Below are 20,406 nucleotides of genomic sequence, written 5' to 3'. Positions count from 1 at the left end.
CAACAATTGCAGAGTAGTTTTGATATCACGGTGAACAAATCTGTCATGTTCCCTTAGAGGTCAGCTACCTAGGAGGCTGTCCAATATTAGGTTCCCTTGAACATAAGATCAAACAACTCATTTTATTGTGGTATTTCTGTGGTCTTGTTTACTATTATTACATTGTGAAATGCTCGGATATATTTTCAATCTTCTTACTTTCTCGGGCTTTCTTCCCAACCCATGGAGGGGAGAGATTGGTAGAAATACTTTGCCTTGCTCTACCTCTGGTAGGTAGCCAAATTAAGATGTCTTTAATCTGAATTGCCTTTTCAAAAGCGTTTAGCATTTTTCTTCCTCTTCATTGGTGTGTGGCTCTAGGTCAGACTACAGCCTGCCAGATGGGGTCCTGAAAAAACAGGAACTCTGCAACTGATTTGTTTAGACTGACCCTGCAGTGTTGTAGTAGAGGGTGTAAATACTAAATTAGGGGAATAAACTGCAGTTTTAATAGCCATGAGATCACACCTTCTCTTTCTTCAGTTTCTTATCATTTTAGCCTGTGTTGCAAAACTGTGAAGCTAGAGCTGCTTTGAAAAGCCAGACATTTTAAACTTGGAGAAGACAGCATGTTTTCCCGGTTATCATCTGCTGCTGGAGCATCTAGCTTGCTGTGGTTGAAATTTTCCTCAAAAATCTGTTTGATGGGGAGGGCCAGGAAGCAAAAACTCAAAATTAAAAAAAAAAAAAAAAAAGGAAGTTTGCCAAAATTTTTTTGAAGGCAACCAAACCCAGAAATGTCTGCCAACAAGATTATTGTTTTAAGAAGCCATGCTAATATCTTGCCTGCAAACTTGCTGTGCATTTTGAACTGAGGAGGAGGCCAGATAGGCTAGTATCAAGTAGGTTTTGCTGTACGATAAAATTCAAGGTAACTTCCTTGGACGTTAATTAGCTTGCTCTGCTGCTTCACAGGAAGCATCTGAAAAGTGTCTTTTTTAATAAAGTGTCTCGCAAGCTCATTATATAACATAATCACCTTCAGCCCCCTAAGAACTTCAATTTGTGTAGTATGTGAATTTGCACAAGTGTATAGCTGGAGGTGGAGGGTTGTCGTCTTAATTTAGTCTTGTATAAAGTGATTTGAGCCTTGATAATGTCATTGAAAGAATAGTTTTTAGATATTGCCCTCTTTTGAGGTGTGCTGTTTTTTGTTAATTGGTTACATTGAAAAACGTTGTACAGTGTGCAATTTGACAGGATAAAGTTTAAGTACTGATACGCATATCAACTACGGTAGAACTAAGTCTCTCAGGCACACTAAATATAATATTTCTATTTGGAAAAAAACACCAGAAACTGCTAATTGAAGTTAACAAATTTTTAAAAAGCTATAGCAAGTTAATTGTCTTTAGGTAAGACTAAATATTTGTAACTTTTTTCGTTAATGCTTATAAAAATAACAGTCTTACAACAATCTATTATTGAAATTCTATGTGGAGATATTCCTGTGTAATCCCACATTGATCTTGCAGTTCTAAATTGTCTCAATGTTGGGTCATGCTGCAATTTAGTCAGACCAGAGGCTCCGCTATGTCACAGCACCCTGAAAGCAAGCTTTCACTTGCTTCTTGGTGCATGAAAGAAGTCAGTGTAAAATAAATGAACATGCAGAACACGTGGATGAGGGCAAATTTTACTGGTTTCTCCCATATCTGTGTAACGTTTCCTTTAAATAATGTAGTGGTCCATGCTTCTAACTTTCATAGCAGTTGAAATTTTAGAGTATGTGAACTCAGAGCAATGCATTTGCAAAATCTTCTGCAGCAAGTGGGACTTCGAAGTCTGAGCTTTCTTCAACGTCCCTTTCAGTTTGACTTCTAAGATCTCTCCAGAGTATCATCCAGAGTGTCTTCTCGGCGAGAAGAAAGCTTAATACCTCTCCTTCTGCCTTTCTTTCCTACTCAAAACTAAGTTTGAACTTAAACTTAGTTTTAACACCTTTAGGAAAAAAAAAAAAGAAGAACATGCTGTTTCTTGGTTTCGACCAAGATGTGTAAGTAGCAGGCTTTTAGGTAGACATACTGGTTTAAATAGGTTCTATAACCTCACTCTTTTCCATTAGTGCATACTAATTATTTAATAGATGTTCAAATAAAGCCCCTGCAAATAGGCCTTTTATTTGACTTTTACCTTATGGAGCTTTCTCTGCAGGTAAGAGAAAGCTTTGCAGCAGGAGCAGGCTAGAGATTGAAGATAATCTGGGAATGATTCAGAAATTAAGGCATTACTTTAGTGGTTTGACAGCCTACACTTTCAGAGTAGAAAATGGAAACAACTACAGGGCCAGTAGTGAAAAAATGAATATATGTGAAAACTAATATGGGTGGGGTGGAAATAAAGTTTTGCATTTATTCAAATCCTTCCAGCTGGTGTATTCATTTCCCTCTTAGAACAGGGGGAAGGCCTGACATATGAAATGATGAGTCTGGATAGCATTAGAAAAAATTGCAGCCTTGAAAATGAATGGAAGGCCAGTGGGTATGTTGTTTGCCAGCTACTGAGGTTGAACCAGAAGGCTTACAGAGCGTATACTTTCTCCAGTACTTTGACATCATATGAACTTGTTGAAACTCTGCAATGAGGGACGATTAAGGGTAGGGAAAACGGAATCAAATGAAATGTAGTTTCATAGTAGAATTCACTAGATTTTAAAGTCTGTGCCAAAATAATGTTCTGAAGTAAGCGGAAGAAATGCTACTCCATCTGTTGGACTTCAGTGACACACTTTCAACTGTGTGTCGTTAGATTTCATTGAAGCTGGAGGATGGAAAATGCTACAGGTTTTGTAAAATGGTTAAGGTATGGGGTGAAGAGGAGACAGTAATAGGTTATGATAAAGCAAGGGCTTCTTCGTTGTCGTAAGCTACTAATGGAGTTGCATGGATGATATTCTTGGCACCAGTCTGTTATTAATGTCTGTGTGCTATGCATCCTGAGCAAGTTTCATACCTGGGACATCATCAGAACAAGTGAGGATCAGAAAATAATCAGAAGAAATTAGATGACTTTGAAGATTTAGGATGAAAATAATAAGGAATAGAAGACTATGCCCTTAAGGACTAAGAAAAAGAATTTCTGCTTTTTGTTAGAGAGGGCAGATGGTTGATTCACCACTTGGAAGGCAAAGACACATTGACAACAATATGGATGTAGTGGGATGCAAAGGAGTGACATACTTCTGCGGAGGCAGGGAGGTGCTGTGGTCACTGAGTGCTGACTGGAGGCAGTGACATCTGGAAAAGGGATAGGACGATGAGAATGAATGGTGGAGTAAGGGAAATGTAAAAAAGTCCAGAATAAGTACTTGACTGAAGTGGCAACCGAAGCTAAGGCGGACAGATTCCTCTCTGCCTGCCTTTTTTTGTTTGCTTGTGTCATGTCAGGTCAAGGACAGATGGAGCAAGTCTATCCTCCTTCGCACCAGTGTGGGAAAACATGGAAGCAAAAGCTACGGGACAGAATGTCAAACACTTTTTAGTAAACAAATGTGTATTTTCAGTTGCTTCTTTTTTGTCTTGGATTATTTTTTTAATCTCAGCACAAAAATGCAGTCCTTCTTAACACTGAAATTAAGGTGAAACTAGATATTTTGCTAATGGATTGCAGTCTGTCCCTGCTAAGAATTTCACCGTTAACTTAAATGGTAGATTTTGTGCTGTGGATTGAAATAGCCTTTAATACCAGCCCTACCGATGATCCATGCAGATGCTAATACGGAATATTGGATCATATTCTTGGATTTGCTTTTGGATTACTGAACAAAACAAACAAACAAACAAGACCCCCAAAATGTTGGATGTGTAAATAATAGAATTTAAGAATGTCGGATGCAATTATAAGGTTTACTTTTATTTGTGAAATCTGTTTTCAGAGTTCTACAGGAAGAATTTCTAGTGAAGCTAGGCTGCTAAGTGCTATCTGCTGGAATTTTGGATTCCTTCGAGGTGTACGTGAAGCATTTCTCTCCAAGGAACCTGAAGAGGAAAGCTACTAGAAAGAGTGCTGTCTTGATGACACAGTGTTAGCTTCTTACAGAACAAGAGAATATGAGAAAAGTGAAAGATAGCATGTTTCACCTCTGGTACCAAAATTAGGATATAATAGAAGAAGATGTAGGATGTCAAATTTCTAAATCCTTTTAGTAGTTTCTTAGCTATGGGCTAAAATGACCGAGTGTATACAGATTTTAATTTTAAAAAAAGTGTCTGGAGCAGAGAATATTAACACCAGCTTCAGGATTTGCTTATAGTCATTGCTTTCTCCTTTTCATTCAGTGTTTTATGTTCATTAGGAAAGCTGGGAAAGCAGTTCATAACAGCAGGCTTTATTCAGTAAATTCAGCCCTTCCAGTCTGTTAGGAAACAGGGACATTTCGCTAGGCAGCCCGCAATTCTTGACAATATTTTATCCTGAACTTTTCTTATAGGTGCCTGAATAGAAATGAAAGGCAATGGGTCAGATTATTTTAACAGCAAACTTACTTGCCCCACAAAAGACTTGCTCTGTCTCTGACCCTCAGTGCAGAATTTTTCCTACTGTTAACAAGCCAGGGTGTTAATCTCCACTATCTAAAATAAAACTGGGGTTGTGTTTAGTTTGGCTTACAGCATAGCTTCAATTCTTGGTTTACGAGAAGTAGAAAAGAGTTTTGTGGTGGGGTGTGTGTGTACGTATGTGTGGTGGGGTTTTTTTTTTCCCTCCCACACCCATCCTTGAGGAGGTTAGCTTCAGATTGTGATCTGTTTTAAGTCTTTTTCTCCCACTCTTTACCTCTTGTTAATTATGTCTTTCCATATTTCTGGATTCATTTAAATGGCTTTGAAAAATGTTTGGCTTAATTAGCTATTTTTTCCCAGAATTCAATACATATTCTTCCATGGGGAAGCTCTTGCCTCAAGGTGTTTTTAAGTTTAAAAAAAAAAAAAAAAAGCAACACTTCTGTTTTCTTCACTTTTCCAAAATCTTCAGTAGTTTTCTGCAGAAGGGAAGTGGCGTGAAAAACTCTCTGAGCCCGGTTAACCCAAAGGGTTTCAGTAGTGGGAAGATTTTGACACTTGGCTTGTTTCATTGGGTAGAAATTTGCATTAGACCAAGGGACTGTTGGCTTCACATGATGGGTATTTAACCGTTTTCACAGCTGTCTGTACCGAGAGGCTATCACAAACTGGTGCTGCAGTCCGAGTTTTACATAGCAGTTCTTGATACTTGATTTTCTGCTGAGCTTTTAAGTCTGGGGGCAGCACTGTTGTCCCTTACAGTGAAACGAACCATACAGCTTCTTGTCAGTAAGGTGCTTATTACCAACGACTTGCACACAGGGCATGCAGACTGGTTAGTAGGTCTACAGGAATCCCCAGTGAGGTTGGTGAAAATATGCATGGATTAAATGTGTATTTAGTGCAGACAGTATGCACAATGTGTGTGACTGTGTTTGGGATGCTTAGAGAACAAAGTAGAGATGAAGGGATAGAAAGTTCTGTGATGTAGAGACTGGTAGCCATACCACTTCCTTAGGATAACTGGAAATGGGACATTTGCTGATTTTACTCAAAAACATCAGCTGGGACTTTGGGGTAATAATAATTCCATAATTCCAAAGGCAGATGATTTAAATAACTTCCCTTAACTGATTTAATTTATTATGGTGGGATGTATATACACAGTTGCAGCTTTGGACCTGTTTCATGTTCTGCATCATCTTGCTTGCTGCTTGCTTGCTTGTTGCTTAGTTTCTTACCTGGCTTTGCTCACCAGTCTCAGTGACTGAATAGCTACGAGATGTCATGTCACCTCAAATCCTAGTTCTGCGCATCTGTTTAACGCCTTGCTGTTTGATAGCTGACAAGGGTTGCTGTTGAGTCTAGGTTGGCCTTAGCTAGCAATCAGTTTAAACCTTGCATACGGTCTTTACATTTGTTGGCCACAGTCTGACATTTATACTTAGCGTAGTCTTACACAGTTGGCCACATCTGTGGCCCGCAGTTGGCCGCAGTCTGACATTTGTACTTCTTATACTGGAGTTTGGTTTATTTACTGAACCCAGCTTTCCAAGGTGTAGTGTATCCTAGCGTCCAACAGCCTGACATGTAAATGAAATCCTGCGCGAAGGATGGGAGCGGATATGCAGAGGTTGGGCAGGTATACCATCACTAATCCACACGTCGATGAACACGCCACATGGAATAAAGATAATGGAAACTTTTTAGATATCTAACAAGGTATAAAACCTGTTGTAAGAAGTCAAGGTTGTATCCTCTTGTACAACAAAACATACTAAAGTGTTTTCTTCTTTTTAGTCCAAGTGGTAAGAAGTTCAGAAGCAAGCCTCAGTTGGCAAGATACCTGGGAAACACTGTTGATCTCAGCAGTTTTGACTTCAGAACGGGAAAGATGATGCCCAGTAAATTGCAGAAGAACAAACAGAGACTAAGGAATGATTCTCTCAATCAAAATAAGGTTTGTTAGTAAATACTGTGTTTAAGGATATCCTAAGAATTTCCTTTCCTGTAGTTCATTTAGCAATTTCTTTTCTGCTTAAAGCAGTCCGCTTCTAAGATGTACTTGTATGTTTAATTTTTAGTAGTGGTAGAGACATAAATTTATAAACAGAAGGAATACTCTGCTACTACCAAGAAAATATCAAGGTGAGGTTAAGTATGAATCAAAAGTTTGAGTAATTCAGGAGTTGGCTTGGGACTAAGAACCTCAGTGCTAGTCATCTACCTGAATGATATTCTTCTAAATGGGAAGAGTTAGGACTGTTGACACCAAGAGATTCTCCTGTGCAAGGCTTCAAATTGTTATGTTCATCTTCCTGTTCTGAGATGAAATAGTTCACATTTTTAATGTGTGCAATATGTGCCAGGAAGCTTGTTTTCTGAGGCAAATGTATTTATCTGTACAAATCTGGATGTCTGTGTACAGCTACGTAGCTTAACAAGGCCAGGTGTTTTTCTGTTTAAGATTGGGCCTTTCTCAATTGATCTGATTGTTCTCTTATTGTCTATTTCTTTTTGAACAACAGTGAATACTGAAGAAAATGTGTATAGTAGATTAAAAATAAAAGGCTGAAGCATACAGAAGTGAAATAACTGATGTAGCGCATAGGGACATGACAAGTAAATTTAGCTGACTCTCAGATAATATGTTCCTGGACAAACGTTAGAAACCTCATACAACAGTTTGAAAGGCTTTCCGTAACAACCTGCAATGTTTTCTTTTTAAAGTGTTTTATTCTTCAGGATTTCATAACTTACAGTAGTGTATGAAAACAAGTTATAGCTATGTCTTGTGCACTGATGTTTTTTGTCATCTGCCGTTTGTAATGCGTGAACCATACATTTCATGCTGATTTCTTTTTTTATTTAAAGCATGTGTTCAAATTATTTAATATTTTCTTCCCACAGACATGAGGCTTTCAAATAATATAACATTTGGGGGTAGTCCAAGGAAAGGTTTTGGTTAGGCTTTTTGCATGAGCCGAAATGACAAGATTTGGTATATAAAATCTAGATGAGCCTGTGCTCGCTTTGTATTCCTATGATCATAGATTACTTGAAGGTTGCTTACAGTAGCTCTGTTAAATACAAGATTAGAAGAAAATGCTTTTTTTTTTAGGTAGATAACATTTGTGACTGAATCTGTAACTCATGAGCTTTCAAGAATTACTGCAGTATTCCTGTGATAGTTAAAAATGAGATCTCAACTTATTCCTGAAGTTCATGTTTTCTTCCACAGACACTGAAACAGATTGGTTGTGGTTGTCTTCTAGTCCGCCTTACAGCTGTGCTGCTGGGGGGCCGTAAAAGACAGACTCGCATAGGCAAGTTTGTGTAGAAACTTGCTCGTATTTTATGGGTTGTTTGTTTTTGTACAAACAATTTACCACAAATGTTTCTAAATTCCTTGGCTCCCCTTATGTTTCAAGAAGGAGTACCAAAATCTACTTGAGTCTTCTTTCTCAGACATGTCTAGGCAGTTAGATTTATGCAGCTGGTGGATGGAAACGCTGTCTTGCCGTACTTCTGACTTTTGAGATGCTCATCACTAGCAGACTAGAGCTCAATGTCAAGACTGACATACTGATGCCACCTGGCTTAAAATGGAACTGACGGTAGTATATGCTAATGAATGCTCTTCATTTTGTGATGTTAATGTACAACAGTGTAAATGACATGGAAATACTCTTCTAGCAAAGCAGTTATCTCCAATCTTAGCGTCGTGTGACCTTTCAGTATTGGCAATAAAGGCATATATTTGATAGGTTTCTTTATGGTAGAGCCGCAGGAGGAGTTTTGCTTCAACCTGTACTAATCTTGCCATTGTTTTCATTTTTACATTTCACTTGCAAATTGAGTTACTTTATTTATTTGAAGTGTTTTTGAAGAGACAATGAAATAAGGTATACAATCAAATATGAACCCAGTAGATACAGCATACTGCTGTGCTTATAAAAATAGGCTTATCAATTCTTTCTATTGAAAAGAAAACTTAATAGAGACTACTGGTTAAACATGCTGTCTGGTTATAAGTGACTTCATCGGTTAAAGGATTTGAAAGGCCTGGAAATACATTGCTGAATTTTTAAAACATTTTTATGTCTGGGGCACGTGGGTGCTTCTGGAAATACATGTCTTTGGAAAGGTAGCAGACTGAAATTATTTTAGAAACTGTTGTTGGAGTATAAAATACTCCTAATGGGTAAAAATGAGCAGGGAACATTGATATTTCTGCTAGCGGATACATTGCTGTAGTTCCCAGAGTAGGAAGAGATTTTGTTTTGTGATAGTACTCAAGCAGTGTGAAAGCCCACAGTATGTCTGTGTTTCTGAAGGCTAAAGTTTTGTAGGTGTGCCTAAAACTGAATATTGTGAGCTTAATTGCCATCTGAAATGATCTGTGTCTGACCATTTGAAACGTGTAGATAGTGTCTTCTATCTGGAAAGTTGAAAAAAGCTTTCTGTTCTTCAGGAGAGGTGTTGGTTGTAGGGATCTTTGTTACTTATTTCTGTTAGGATGTACTGGAAGCTTTTCCTTTGTCATGAATAAATCTTATGTATGGCTGGCTTATGATTTGTTGTGAAAAAGAGTTTCTCTGAATATCAGTCCCTTCCTGTTAACGTGTGATAATTTTTTTTCCCTCTACATCTGAAGATCTGCAGGTGCTGGAGGTGGGTGAGCTTAGCAAGTTTCTGTACTAAAGAGTTTAGTTCTGTTGTTCAAAACTCAGTGCCACAAATGAGAGACTGTTTATTTAGGATGAGATCAGGAAGCCCAGATGTGACTATGGTTAGAAAGGAAATAAAGGAGGAAAGTAGTAAGATTATAATTCCAGTACTTAGGAATTGATCTGTTCTTAGTTTAAACAGTTTAACCTAATGACCATTTTCTAGTATGAAGCCTTGATAGAAAGTATATGGGACATCTAGCCCTTGAACCTGGATTTCCTGCATAGTTTATAACTCATCAGGGTTTCGCTTTAATTCTGGGGGCCATATCATTAATGTAGCTGAATTTTTTTTTCCATTTTGCACACTGCCTGAAGAAATCTCTCTTTTTGTTTTTCTAAGTTTAATGGATTTATTTTTTCACTTCTCTTTAAGTCACATTACTGGCCAAAAGGAACCTGTAAATATTTTTCATGAGCTTGAAACGAAGACCTTTGTTCTAGAAATGTTTGCTAAACCAGGCTTATCCCCCATATGGCAGATGGCTCTGTAATATTATTGGGTTTGTAACGTTTTAATAGCTATTTTACCACTAATACTGATGCTACTGCACAGAATGCCCTGGGGGCATGGACTTCAAAGCTTCAAATACTACTTTGAACTTGATGTCACAAGATCGGGGAATGCGAAGCTTGTAGGATAGGCAAGGTCTATCAGAGTTCTGGTGTGAATGAAGTTATGTGGTGTGAGGGAAGTTCATTGTCAAAATACTTTGTGCAAATTTAAGTACATGCAATTGCTGTCTAGCTCTGGTTGGTGAGTCTGTGCTCATCGGAGATGCTTTAATTATCTATGAAAATATATATTATATATGAAAAAGTCTAACATTAGACTTACTATTGTCGTCATCAGTGGGCGAAAAAAGCCAGAGCCCATAAGCAGTATCCACCATGCAAAGCACATGCTAAAAGCAATGACGAAGGTATCTGAAAGTGTTTTTCTAATGGACTGGGACTACCTGGGTGAAACATTAGGAGAAGACTGATGCCTAGATTTATTTATAAGCTTAGATTCTCGCTCTTGCTTTGTATAAAAAGGTCTTACGGCTTCCGTGCTAATTGAATGGTAATTTCTCTGGTTGGTTAAAACTATTAAGTGTAATCAGGCAGAAGTACTTGTGCTCTGTTGCTGTTTGCTCTGGCCATGGAAACCCTGGTCCCAGTTAGACAAGAATCAACAGTGTGTTAGGGGTGGAGCTGAAGATGTGCTGCTTCTCCCATTTGAAAGCAGTGATATTGCAAGACATGGAGACTGGTTAGTTCCTGGCTGTAAGTTTATAAACCAGAAATGATAGATACCTGAATTTCTGAGGAAAACTTCCATTGGAATTTGTGGGTTTAGCCTTATTATATTTTAATGAGTTAACTGCTACCTGGAGATGATGAAGAAAGGGCACCTATAAAATAACAAGGTACCTTTAAAGGAGTGGTACGAATAGAGATGGGCGATCAGAATCGCGTCCATTGAAAAGAACCGATTTCTAGAACTCCTTCAGAATTCACTTGTATATTCTAGCAGATTTCTTCTGTTGGTCTGGAAAACTGTTTTGCCTCTTATGAGAGGGTGAGCAAATTAGAATTAAGCAAGGATTCCCAAAATGCTACAGCACTAACTTATAAATGAATGTATGAATTGAGTCATACTGTTGAATAGCTAAGAGTATGCATAGTACTCTTGATAAATCACCTTCTTTGCCATCTGCATGAAAAATTGAGGCCTGAAATTTTAAAACTATCCCTTCATTTAGGTTATGTTGAGATGCCTAGATAAATATGAAGCATTACTCATTGCTCCTTCCTATCAATTACATTCCTTAGAATTACATGGAGGAATTCCTCTTTTTTCCTACCAGGAAGGATCTCACAGCGCCGTGTCATCCTGGAGAGGCTGAAAGAGGCTCCTCCCTTGCCTCTCCTCCCACCCAACAGATGAATCAAATAGTTGGATAGGAGCAGCCAATATAATAAACATTCTAGTGTGTAAGGATGTATTTTGGGATTAAGTGGCTTGCCTGTAGAACGGTCTTCATAATGAAAATTACTTTCTGTGGAGTGCAGAGATGATATTCTCTTTATTGCTAGTTTATAGATTATGCACTGTACGCGTATAGGAAGAATGACTTCACACTCCCTTTCTCATCAGCCATCCACCTTGCAATAACAGAGGTATGTTAAAATACAGGACATTGTGATGATGGAGGAACTACCCTGTCAGATTGCTCTAGCAAAGCTCTAAAAGAGGGATATGTACTTTTAAAATAAGAATTTAATCTGAGACAGATGCAGTGAAGAGAAGGCTTGTTGCTTAATAAGCCTAAACCTCTCACCATATTTTTAATTTCATTTTTATACAGATAGTTACAGAATATCTATAGTCAGTATTCTGACTTTCATAATCTGGAATTCCAGAGTGTTCAGCTTAGGACTGAACGATTTTTAAACAAGCACGTACTCTCTGGTTCTTAACATAGTCTCTTTCATGAAGTCATGTAGTCCAAACTGTATAATCTAAATATGGAGGATTTGAAGATTGGGATTTAGTTCCCATTTCTAAGCCCAAGAGATTGCTTTTTGTCACAAAATTGGGAATCTAAATAAATCCTAATGAAAAACTCTTTGAACATGATCCTTGGATGGAGTCTAATATCGATGTTTGTTGTGTAACTTTTGAGCCATGATCTCACAGCCAATTACAGAACTTCTGACATCTGAAATATTACATGATAACTTATTTTTCTTCCTTTTGAATGAGTAGAAGTAAACTTTTAAAAAGCAAAAGCTTAACCATTTTTCTTTGTCAGAAACTAGATATGGCTATTAATGCGTTGAAGTGCTTAGCACTGTCCTGCAAAATAGTGAACATGCTTTTTGAAACATGTTCATTGGGAAAATATGTATCATGGGGTAATTATTTTCAGTGTCTGTCTTGTGTGGATATATTCACATGTCTTCTCAGCCACACCTTTGTATCCTTGGGGAAAAAAAAGGGAATTATTTCGGTTGTTAAGAAAAATACCAGACAAAATGCAAGAGCAGAAAAGACTGAAAGTATGTCTTCAGGACTTGGAGGAAATGGGATTACAAACAAAAAGCTGTAAGGTGCTGTTCTGTTGGCACAGCACTTCAAACTGGCAGTCTGCTTTTGGATAGAGAGACAGGTTTAGAAAAGCTGGAATGGTGTGCAGGTGAGGATATATCTTTTTCTTTCTTCATCAATCTGGGGGGAATTCCAGAATTCCATTCCCCCACCCCAAATACTTCTGGGGTTGTTGCTACGGAGAGGGGTTCAGGCAGTAGTATCTCCAAGGGCCTAAGGGTCTGATGTGTGACAAGATATTATTGGTAACGTTATATCTGATGCCTGGGAATCATCAGTTCACAGACCTGATAAAAACTAGCTTTGCCAAAAGACTTTGTTAAAGTTGATACAGTTTTAATTTCATTCCAGAATAAATTACTGCACTTAATGAAGAATTGTTTGATGTAGGAATTGCTTAGGAAATTTGTGACCAAAGTTATGTAGGAAGTTGCTGTTCTTTAAGACTTGGAACTCTATAAACTGTTGGCTACAAACATATTTTCGTGAAGCTTTGGAGATTTCATTTTGACATCTGATGGTGAAGCTGTCTCTTTTCAGAATGTAAGTCACTTGCACAATTAACATATATATTTTAACAAAAGAAAAGATGGACTTTCAAGCAGTTTGAGTCTTCCCAAGAAGGTGAAAATGTGTGGAACCAGTTAAGTGTTACTTTTTTTTTTTTTCCCTTTAAAATGGATGACCGCAAAGGTTAGTTCAGTACAGCATTTAAGGGAAATCTTTACTCCAAAAAAAGACTCCTCCTTTTGCACATCAGTAGAAGAGGGTGAATCCACCGTTAATTTGTGTCATTTTTCTGTATAATTTTTGTTAATTAACTTTTTTCTTTTTTTTTTTTAACAGGGAAAACCAGACTTAAATACAACTTTACCAATCAGACAAACTGCATCAATTTTCAAACAACCGGTCACCAAAGTTACCAATCATCCTAGTAACAAAGTAAGATCTGATCCACAGCGAGTGACGGAGCAGCCACGACAGGTAAGAATTAGTCTGCTTCCATTGTTACTGCTCAGAAAGTTGACACAAGCTGGAAGTGTGCTTGTTTTCAGCTGTGCTTCAATTACAGATGAGAATTCCTTTCTTGAAGGTTACTTACAGAAATGTGTGTAATGCATACAATTTAAAAAAAAAATACAGAAATAGCAGTCAGTTCATATGGAGATTAATTTTCTTAATCCAAAATTACATTCATATTTGATTACCGTATTCCTCTTGAAATGCAGATATATGCTGTGCTGTCACAATTGGACATCAAATATAAAAAAATGTCATGTGCAGCTTCTTAATAGAAGTTTATAAAATACATGGTTATCATCAAGAAGTAATATCTCTCTTTTATGTGGAAGAACTTTGTGGAAAATCAATAAAAAATTGTATTTTAGATCCCTTTTTTTCACAATAATACTACTATAGATACAAAACACAGTAACATAAACTCATCTTACCCAAGTTGTCCTTTAGCTGCTTTTCTTTATATCAATGACAGATTGCCTGGTCACACAATGCTTTTTTGGTTTTGTTTTTTATGGGGAAGAGGGAGCTGAGAAGAAACGAAAATCTAGTTAATGAACGAATGATCGGCTAGATAATGTAGTGTGTATTGGATTGAGGGATTGCTTTTAAGTCTGACTTGTATTTTTTGAGTCATAGCATTACTACCATCAAATTGAAACACCTTATTCTATCTTAGGAGCGCAGGGATGAGAAGAAAATGCAGAGGCATGTTCAAATTTTTGTCCACTCATATATCGCTGACTTTTAACAACATTTCCTTTGAAACTCAAGCTGTCTCTAATATTGCACTTTCAAACATCTTGAATGCTGTTCTTGTAAGAAATAACATAAGGAATTTAGACTCTGCATCCTCTAAATTCAGGTGAGAAAGAAAAAGAAGAAATATCGAGCCGTATTGGATCATCTTGTTGAGATGTCTTTTAGCAAGATTTGAAGGCCTCAGCTAACCTCACTGTTGGTCCCGTGAAGTTCAACAGGGGCCATGTAAGTGTATCACATTCAGATCTAAAAGATGCATAATTGCATGTGTCTGTTGATTCTCTTCACATTCTTTGGGTTTTCCTTTTGAACTACTACACTTTGTGTGTCAGGAATTTCCTTTTGGTCATGTCTGCTGAACCAGTAATAATCACCAAAGCATATGTGGCAAGAGAAATGGATGTCTGGCAATTCATATCTTGATGGATTCCAAACCCTTTCATGCTTGCCTATTTCCGCCCTGTTTTCTTTCTTCCCGAATCTTTTCTTCAAATACATAGTGACTGAAATCTTCGGGAATGCATCCCTTGCCTTTTGAGAATGACTATCCTGTAAAGATTTGCAGAATAGGCTGTTTTCGAACCTACCCAAGTTGAATCTTTCCCTCCTTAGGATAGGTTCTCAAGTCTAACGGATTAAGCTAGAGCAAGATCTTCAAGAAGTCATCGTCTGCTGATTACTATGTCAGCATTCTTTTTCAATCAAATTCCTTTCTCCTTGCTTGCAACAGTGCATCTTTGGAAGAGGACACTTGAAACACTGTTCTTACTTTATTGACATACTTCATTTGGAAGAAATGGTAGCTCTGTTTGCATTGAATGTGCCATAGTTCATCTCAGATATCTAATAGCAAAGCAAATCTTGGTGTGTCTTATTCTCGCTTTTCTCCAAGCTAGAATGCTGCCTTCAGCTGTTTTCTGGTTTGTGGTGGTTCTGAGCAGTGATGATTGACATAGGTGGGAGACTTGCAGAAGGGAGAGAATAGATTGTTACAGTTGTTTTTATATAAAATTTGAGTGAGTTTTCAGTGACATTTTCATTAAAAAATCTGGAACAAAGCAACTCAATGTAGGTAGTACGCTGTCAGTTACTGGAGAATCTTAAGCAAATTGACAGCTTTCATAAACAATTTTTAGTGATCTGGTTTCTTTACACACAGATTTCCATCATAAAATTATTGGTATTTCTTTGCTATTAGTAACCAAAAGGATGGAGGAACTCCAGTCATTGATCATGTGTGCACCCTTCCTATATGCATGCATAGCGGCACACACATGCACATCTTGTTTGAACATAGCATGCAGTTCATTCCGATGTTTTACTCGCTAGCCGGAGCGTAAATATTAACAGATACGATCTTTGCTTGGTTTTCAAAAAGCAACGATTCTTTTCTTGATGTGATCTGTTGAGATAAAGTAGAGAAGCCAGGGTGAGGACTGAAGTTGCTGGAAAACTTGATTCTTAATAAAGCCTGCACCATGTGGAGCACCTGTCACTTGAGATACAATTGTTGGACAAATGCCGACTTGCAAATGTATTTGAATTCTCCTCCCCTCCAGATAAAGCCTTCATTTTCCTTACTTAAATAATCCCTACATGTGTCACTGTCTTCTCCTTCTCTCATACTCAGGTGTGCAAACTTCCCTGTCCATAGACTGTAAATATATCAGTGTTGGATATTCAAGTGAATGCTGAAACACTAACTATATTGCCTATTTGTATATAAAGCTTATTCAGTTACCACTTCCAGTGTCATTCCTCCCTGTTTCTTCAATCCTTGGCCCAAATCCCTTAAGGGATTCTTGCTTCTGGAGTTCTAGATACCCATCTCTGAAAGCTTCATCTGCATATGTCTATTGTATCTCCCTTTTCAAAAGACAGTCTAACCAGAATTCCCTGAACATTCTCTTTGGCCTGCCTCCTTATGTAGAGATCAAAATAAATGAGTACTGTCGTTCCTTTGGCAGTCAGTAGTTGGTTTTTTTCATGACCTGAGAGTGAGAAGACATGCTTATTGGTGTTGGCAAGGAAGATATTTGGCAGCAGCTCTTCTTTAAGCAGTAAACCCTGTGGTAGTTCTTGGAAAGATAAACTAATAACAGCTTGCCTATGATCTTCGTATAGGTAAATCTGTCATTAGAGCAACAGATCTTTGTGGCAACTGCTGGTTCCATATATTCAGCATGCTAGTTCGTTGCACACAAGAAGTGTCACGAGGTCGTCTAAGCCTTTTGCAAGTAAAAGCTCTGCAAGACAGCATCTTAAAGCTTTCATAGCCATTCTTAAAGGTTTTATAGATTACTGATTATCACAGTGGAGAACTTTACCCAAGAAAAAATGGAAAAGTTATGGAGAATCCTGGCAGTAGGTAGTGTCAGAACTTGAGCTGTGTGTGTGTGTACGTATGCATGCTCTGAAGGGTCTTCTGGTACTCCCTAGACTCCTCTCCTCTTAACTGTCAGTCTTCTTCCTCTATCTGGCTTTTGTTCAAATACCAGTACCAGTCAATCCACGGAGATTTCTCGAATTCTTCATATCAAATCAAACAATAGGAGTATCTCTGAGTTCCTAAATAGCAAATCTAATAGCCTCAACTGCAGTTTTCTTCAAAGTGCTTTAACGTCTTTTTTGAAGTACCAACCTGCTCAAAATATTTTGACTCTCCATAAGCTTACTGAAGATAGGTTTTCTTACTGTTTCTGTGGCTTTGGGTTTTTTCCCTCACAGAATCCACTGATAAACCAGTGTAAGAAAAGGAATCCTGAAAGATTGCTAGTGGGCCCTGCAAGGAAGGAAAAAAGAAACAACAAACCCCCTTGTTTTAGCCTCCTCTCCACTGTTAGACTTAGTAATTGTCAATAAAATTCTTGATGAATTTAAGGGTAATGGTTTGGATTTTAAAAAGTCAGATTAGCATAGCTGAAGTTGAAACTGGAATTAATGATAAATCAAAAAATCATGCAACTCTATCTGTCATCTTCCTCTTAGGTGGTATTGAGTACTGTCTTGAAATCACATTGTTCTCTCCCTCCTTCCTATTTAGCAAAAAGGCCACTAGATGTAGCAGTACTTCACGGCACGTTAGTGCTCCACTTGTGCATCTGGATTTGAGTATTCCTCAATAAGAAGAGTGAATGTGAAGCAGAGGAAGTCCTGTAACTATCTGAAATGATTATAGGCAGTAAATCTTTTATGTAATCACTTAAACTTGAGTTACTTGCCTAACAAGTGTTCTGTACCTAACTGGATCAAATGGAATGGTGCTGCAAATCAAACTTCTTTCTTACGGATCACTGCCCTTTGTACCTATGCTCACTTGGTGTCTCCAAAAGGTCCAGGTCTGTGTCCTATGTAGAGCACTTAGCCTCTTCTTCATGTGTTAGCGCTTCTTGGTTCACACTGTTCCACGCTTATTGACCTTTTTCAGGCTAAATACGAAACTCACTCATTTATCCCAGCGCCCCAAATGTATGATACCTGAGGTATTGCTTTGAGAGAGCTTTGACTCCTGAGGACCCACTGATCACTAGTTAATTCTGTCGTATACTGTTGATTGTGGTGGTAGGGGTATTTGATAAAAGTGATGTTTAGGTAAGTGGTAATCATAATGCTGAATTTGCAAAGCATTGACCTCGGCATCTTCCTGATACATTTGGCTAAAACATTCCACAAACATACCTCAAGTGTTTAAAAGAAGGCCATCCTTCTCTTCAAAGCTCATTGGAGAAAATCAGGTAGTCAGTATTATGTGGTCTGATTCCTCTAGTTCTGTGGCAGACAACCACCTTTAAAAACCACCTTAGGATAAATGTGAGGGTATTCACTTTTTGAAAACACCTTAGGATAAACCTGATATATTTACTTATAAAGTCATCTATCTGTAGGCCAGAAGTACTCTTTAAAATGGATTTGAAAGTCTCTTTTATACTTGCTGTCATATATATTTGCAGTGGATTGTATTGTAATGGATTATTGAATAGGATTATATATGACAAATTAAATCTGACCGTAGTGATTTGTTGGCATAAGATATATGCAGTCTAAAAAGCCTAATTTACGAGAAAAATTGCAGGATGTCATTTTATGTATGTCTTCTTGTGAATAGTTCTTAACAAGAAAGATGTATTTAGCTCTTAGCACTTGGTATTTCGTCAAATAGATGTGATTTTATTTCCTGTGGCTCAACTTAAAGAATTGGAATCTAAAATGAGATATGGTTGGAAAACTTAAGCTTCTTGGTTAATATCTATTAGAATTATCAAGAAGAGGGATGGAAGAAACCCAATGAGATTGTTAAGTTTCATCTCCCTCTCCCAGACAACTAAAGGAACGCTGAAATTTTGATAGGTGATTGTGGATGCAGGAGAGCTGAGCAACTCAGCAACTGGATATAAAAAGAGGAAAGAAGTTTTCCAGTTTTCTGGAGAAATTCTCATTCCGTGGAGATTTTGAAAAGACCTCTCTTTAATCATATTTCCTCATTTAACTGCCTGCAATGTCAATCACTTGAGCAGTTTCCCAAATGGTAGCTGGCATTCTGGTCTCACTTAGCCTTTAAAACACATTTTAAAACATAACAAAATTGCAGGCTGTCTGTGTCTGCAGTACAGTATTGATATGTTGACTGTATTTTGTGCAGACATGACTAACTTTTAATCAGCTCACATACCAGGTTATAATGTATCTGCAAGCAGCGTGGAAATAAATGCGGTTCCCAAGAGCTGGGAAGATGCCAAGGCAGCTACCTGGAGTTGTGACTGTGCTGTTAAACTTGCTGTGTCCATCATTTTTCTGAATTAGATGGTAGCTTTTTCTGACTACTGCTGCAAGTTAAGAGCATATATCTGTAGCTGTCTAAATGGAAGAAACCACCTCAGTAAACAAATCTCTGAACTCGCCGACACCAAAATAATTCTCCTTTCTTCTGTGTGTCCAGTCAAGTACATCATTCTGTTTGACATCTACAATATTTTCAATACTCTGTAAATAGTAAATGGCAGATGACGTTTGAGGTTCTCAATTGATTGATGTATAAATTGGTCACCCTCCAAGAAAGTTTAAATGTTAAGAACATACGTGCTTTTCTTTTAAAAATAATAGAATTGGAATGGATTCCTTTCCAGCAAAAATTTCCTGTAGGCTTCCATTGCTTGAGCAACCGCAAATAGACTTTTATTTATCTAAGGAAAAGGAGCAGCTCATAATATGTTTGTATTTGGTGGTTCTTGCAATAGAGAGGCTTAATCTATCATTTCTTTGTTGTCTGAATGAGAAATAGTAGTTGCTTAGGAGATTGTGTTTTTACAGAGATTATGGGTTAGATTATAGTTCACCATTAGTCACAAATAGCTTTTCTTGGACAAGAAACAATTATGGAGGAAGCAATATTTTATAATTCTCCAAACAAAGAACTTCAGAAGCACAGCTGTAGTACAGCTCTGCCATTATGGAGTTTCAGAACAACAAGGAAGTGAAAATTCTGCTCCACCCTGGGGACCTTGGCATTGCATTCCTATGCTGCCTCCTCTGTCACAGGAAAAAAACAGAGTTGCCCTTAGGACAGTAAGTTTGCGTGATAAGGGATACATTTCTTGCTCGGCAGGAGATTATTGTGTAAGAGGTCACTTTTGGCATAATGCATATTGATTAATTTCCTAGGAAATGGAGCATTTGGCTGCTGGGTCTTTCTGAATCTAGAACGCTCAAACATCGGTAGATGAAGGACCTGGGTTTGCAGTGTGTGTTCCCTAACCACTACTTCAAGCAAAACTGAAGTAGAGCTGTTTTTCATCCTCCACCAGGATGAATACCCATAACTGACTGATGAATCCTCAGAATGGTTATTCATTTTGCATTAGTAATGAAACATCACGTCATAACAATGATGAATCTCGAAATCTGGTTCTTCTCTCATTCCTTCCTATCCCGGTCCCATCAAGATTCTCATTACTGAATAACAGCATCTCATGTTTGCTAATGCTTCTTTCCTGGAGGCATGAATCTTGCTTTTCTGGCTGTACTGCTGCATTCTCAACAGGAGGAAGGAAGATTGGACCATATCAGCCTGCCCTGTTGTGCTGGTCTTGGCTGGGATAGAGTTAATTTTCTTCATAATAGCTAGTATGGGGCTGGGGTTTGGATTTGTGCTGAAAACAGTGTTGATAGCAAAAGGATGTTTTTGTTCCTGCTGAGCAGTGCTTACACACAGTCAAGGCCTTTTCTCACACCACCCACCAGCGAGTGGGCTGGGGGTGCATGAGGA

At 37.9% G+C, this 20,406-nt stretch overlaps 1 protein-coding gene across 1 annotated transcript in view; it reads left to right on the top strand.

The window, feature by feature from the left end:
• The window catches only part of MBD2 (methyl-CpG binding domain protein 2), a 43,634-nt gene that overhangs the window by 6,630 nt on the left and 16,598 nt on the right, over window positions 1–20,406 (top strand). Inside the window, exons 2-3 of the mRNA XM_075489113.1 lie at window positions 6,339–6,498; window positions 13,212–13,349. Of these exons, the coding sequence (XP_075345228.1) occupies window positions 6,339–6,498; window positions 13,212–13,349 (298 nt within the window). The remainder of the gene's footprint in view (window positions 1–6,338; window positions 6,499–13,211; window positions 13,350–20,406) is intronic.

The sequence above is a fragment of the Mycteria americana genome, assembly GCF_035582795.1.
Source record: "Mycteria americana isolate JAX WOST 10 ecotype Jacksonville Zoo and Gardens chromosome Z unlocalized genomic scaffold, USCA_MyAme_1.0 Scaffold_30, whole genome shotgun sequence".
In the NCBI taxonomy this organism is placed as follows: Eukaryota; Metazoa; Chordata; class Aves; order Ciconiiformes; family Ciconiidae; genus Mycteria; species Mycteria americana.
Note: the sequence above shows the minus strand (reverse complement) of the source record. Positions and strands in the feature narration are given on the sequence as shown.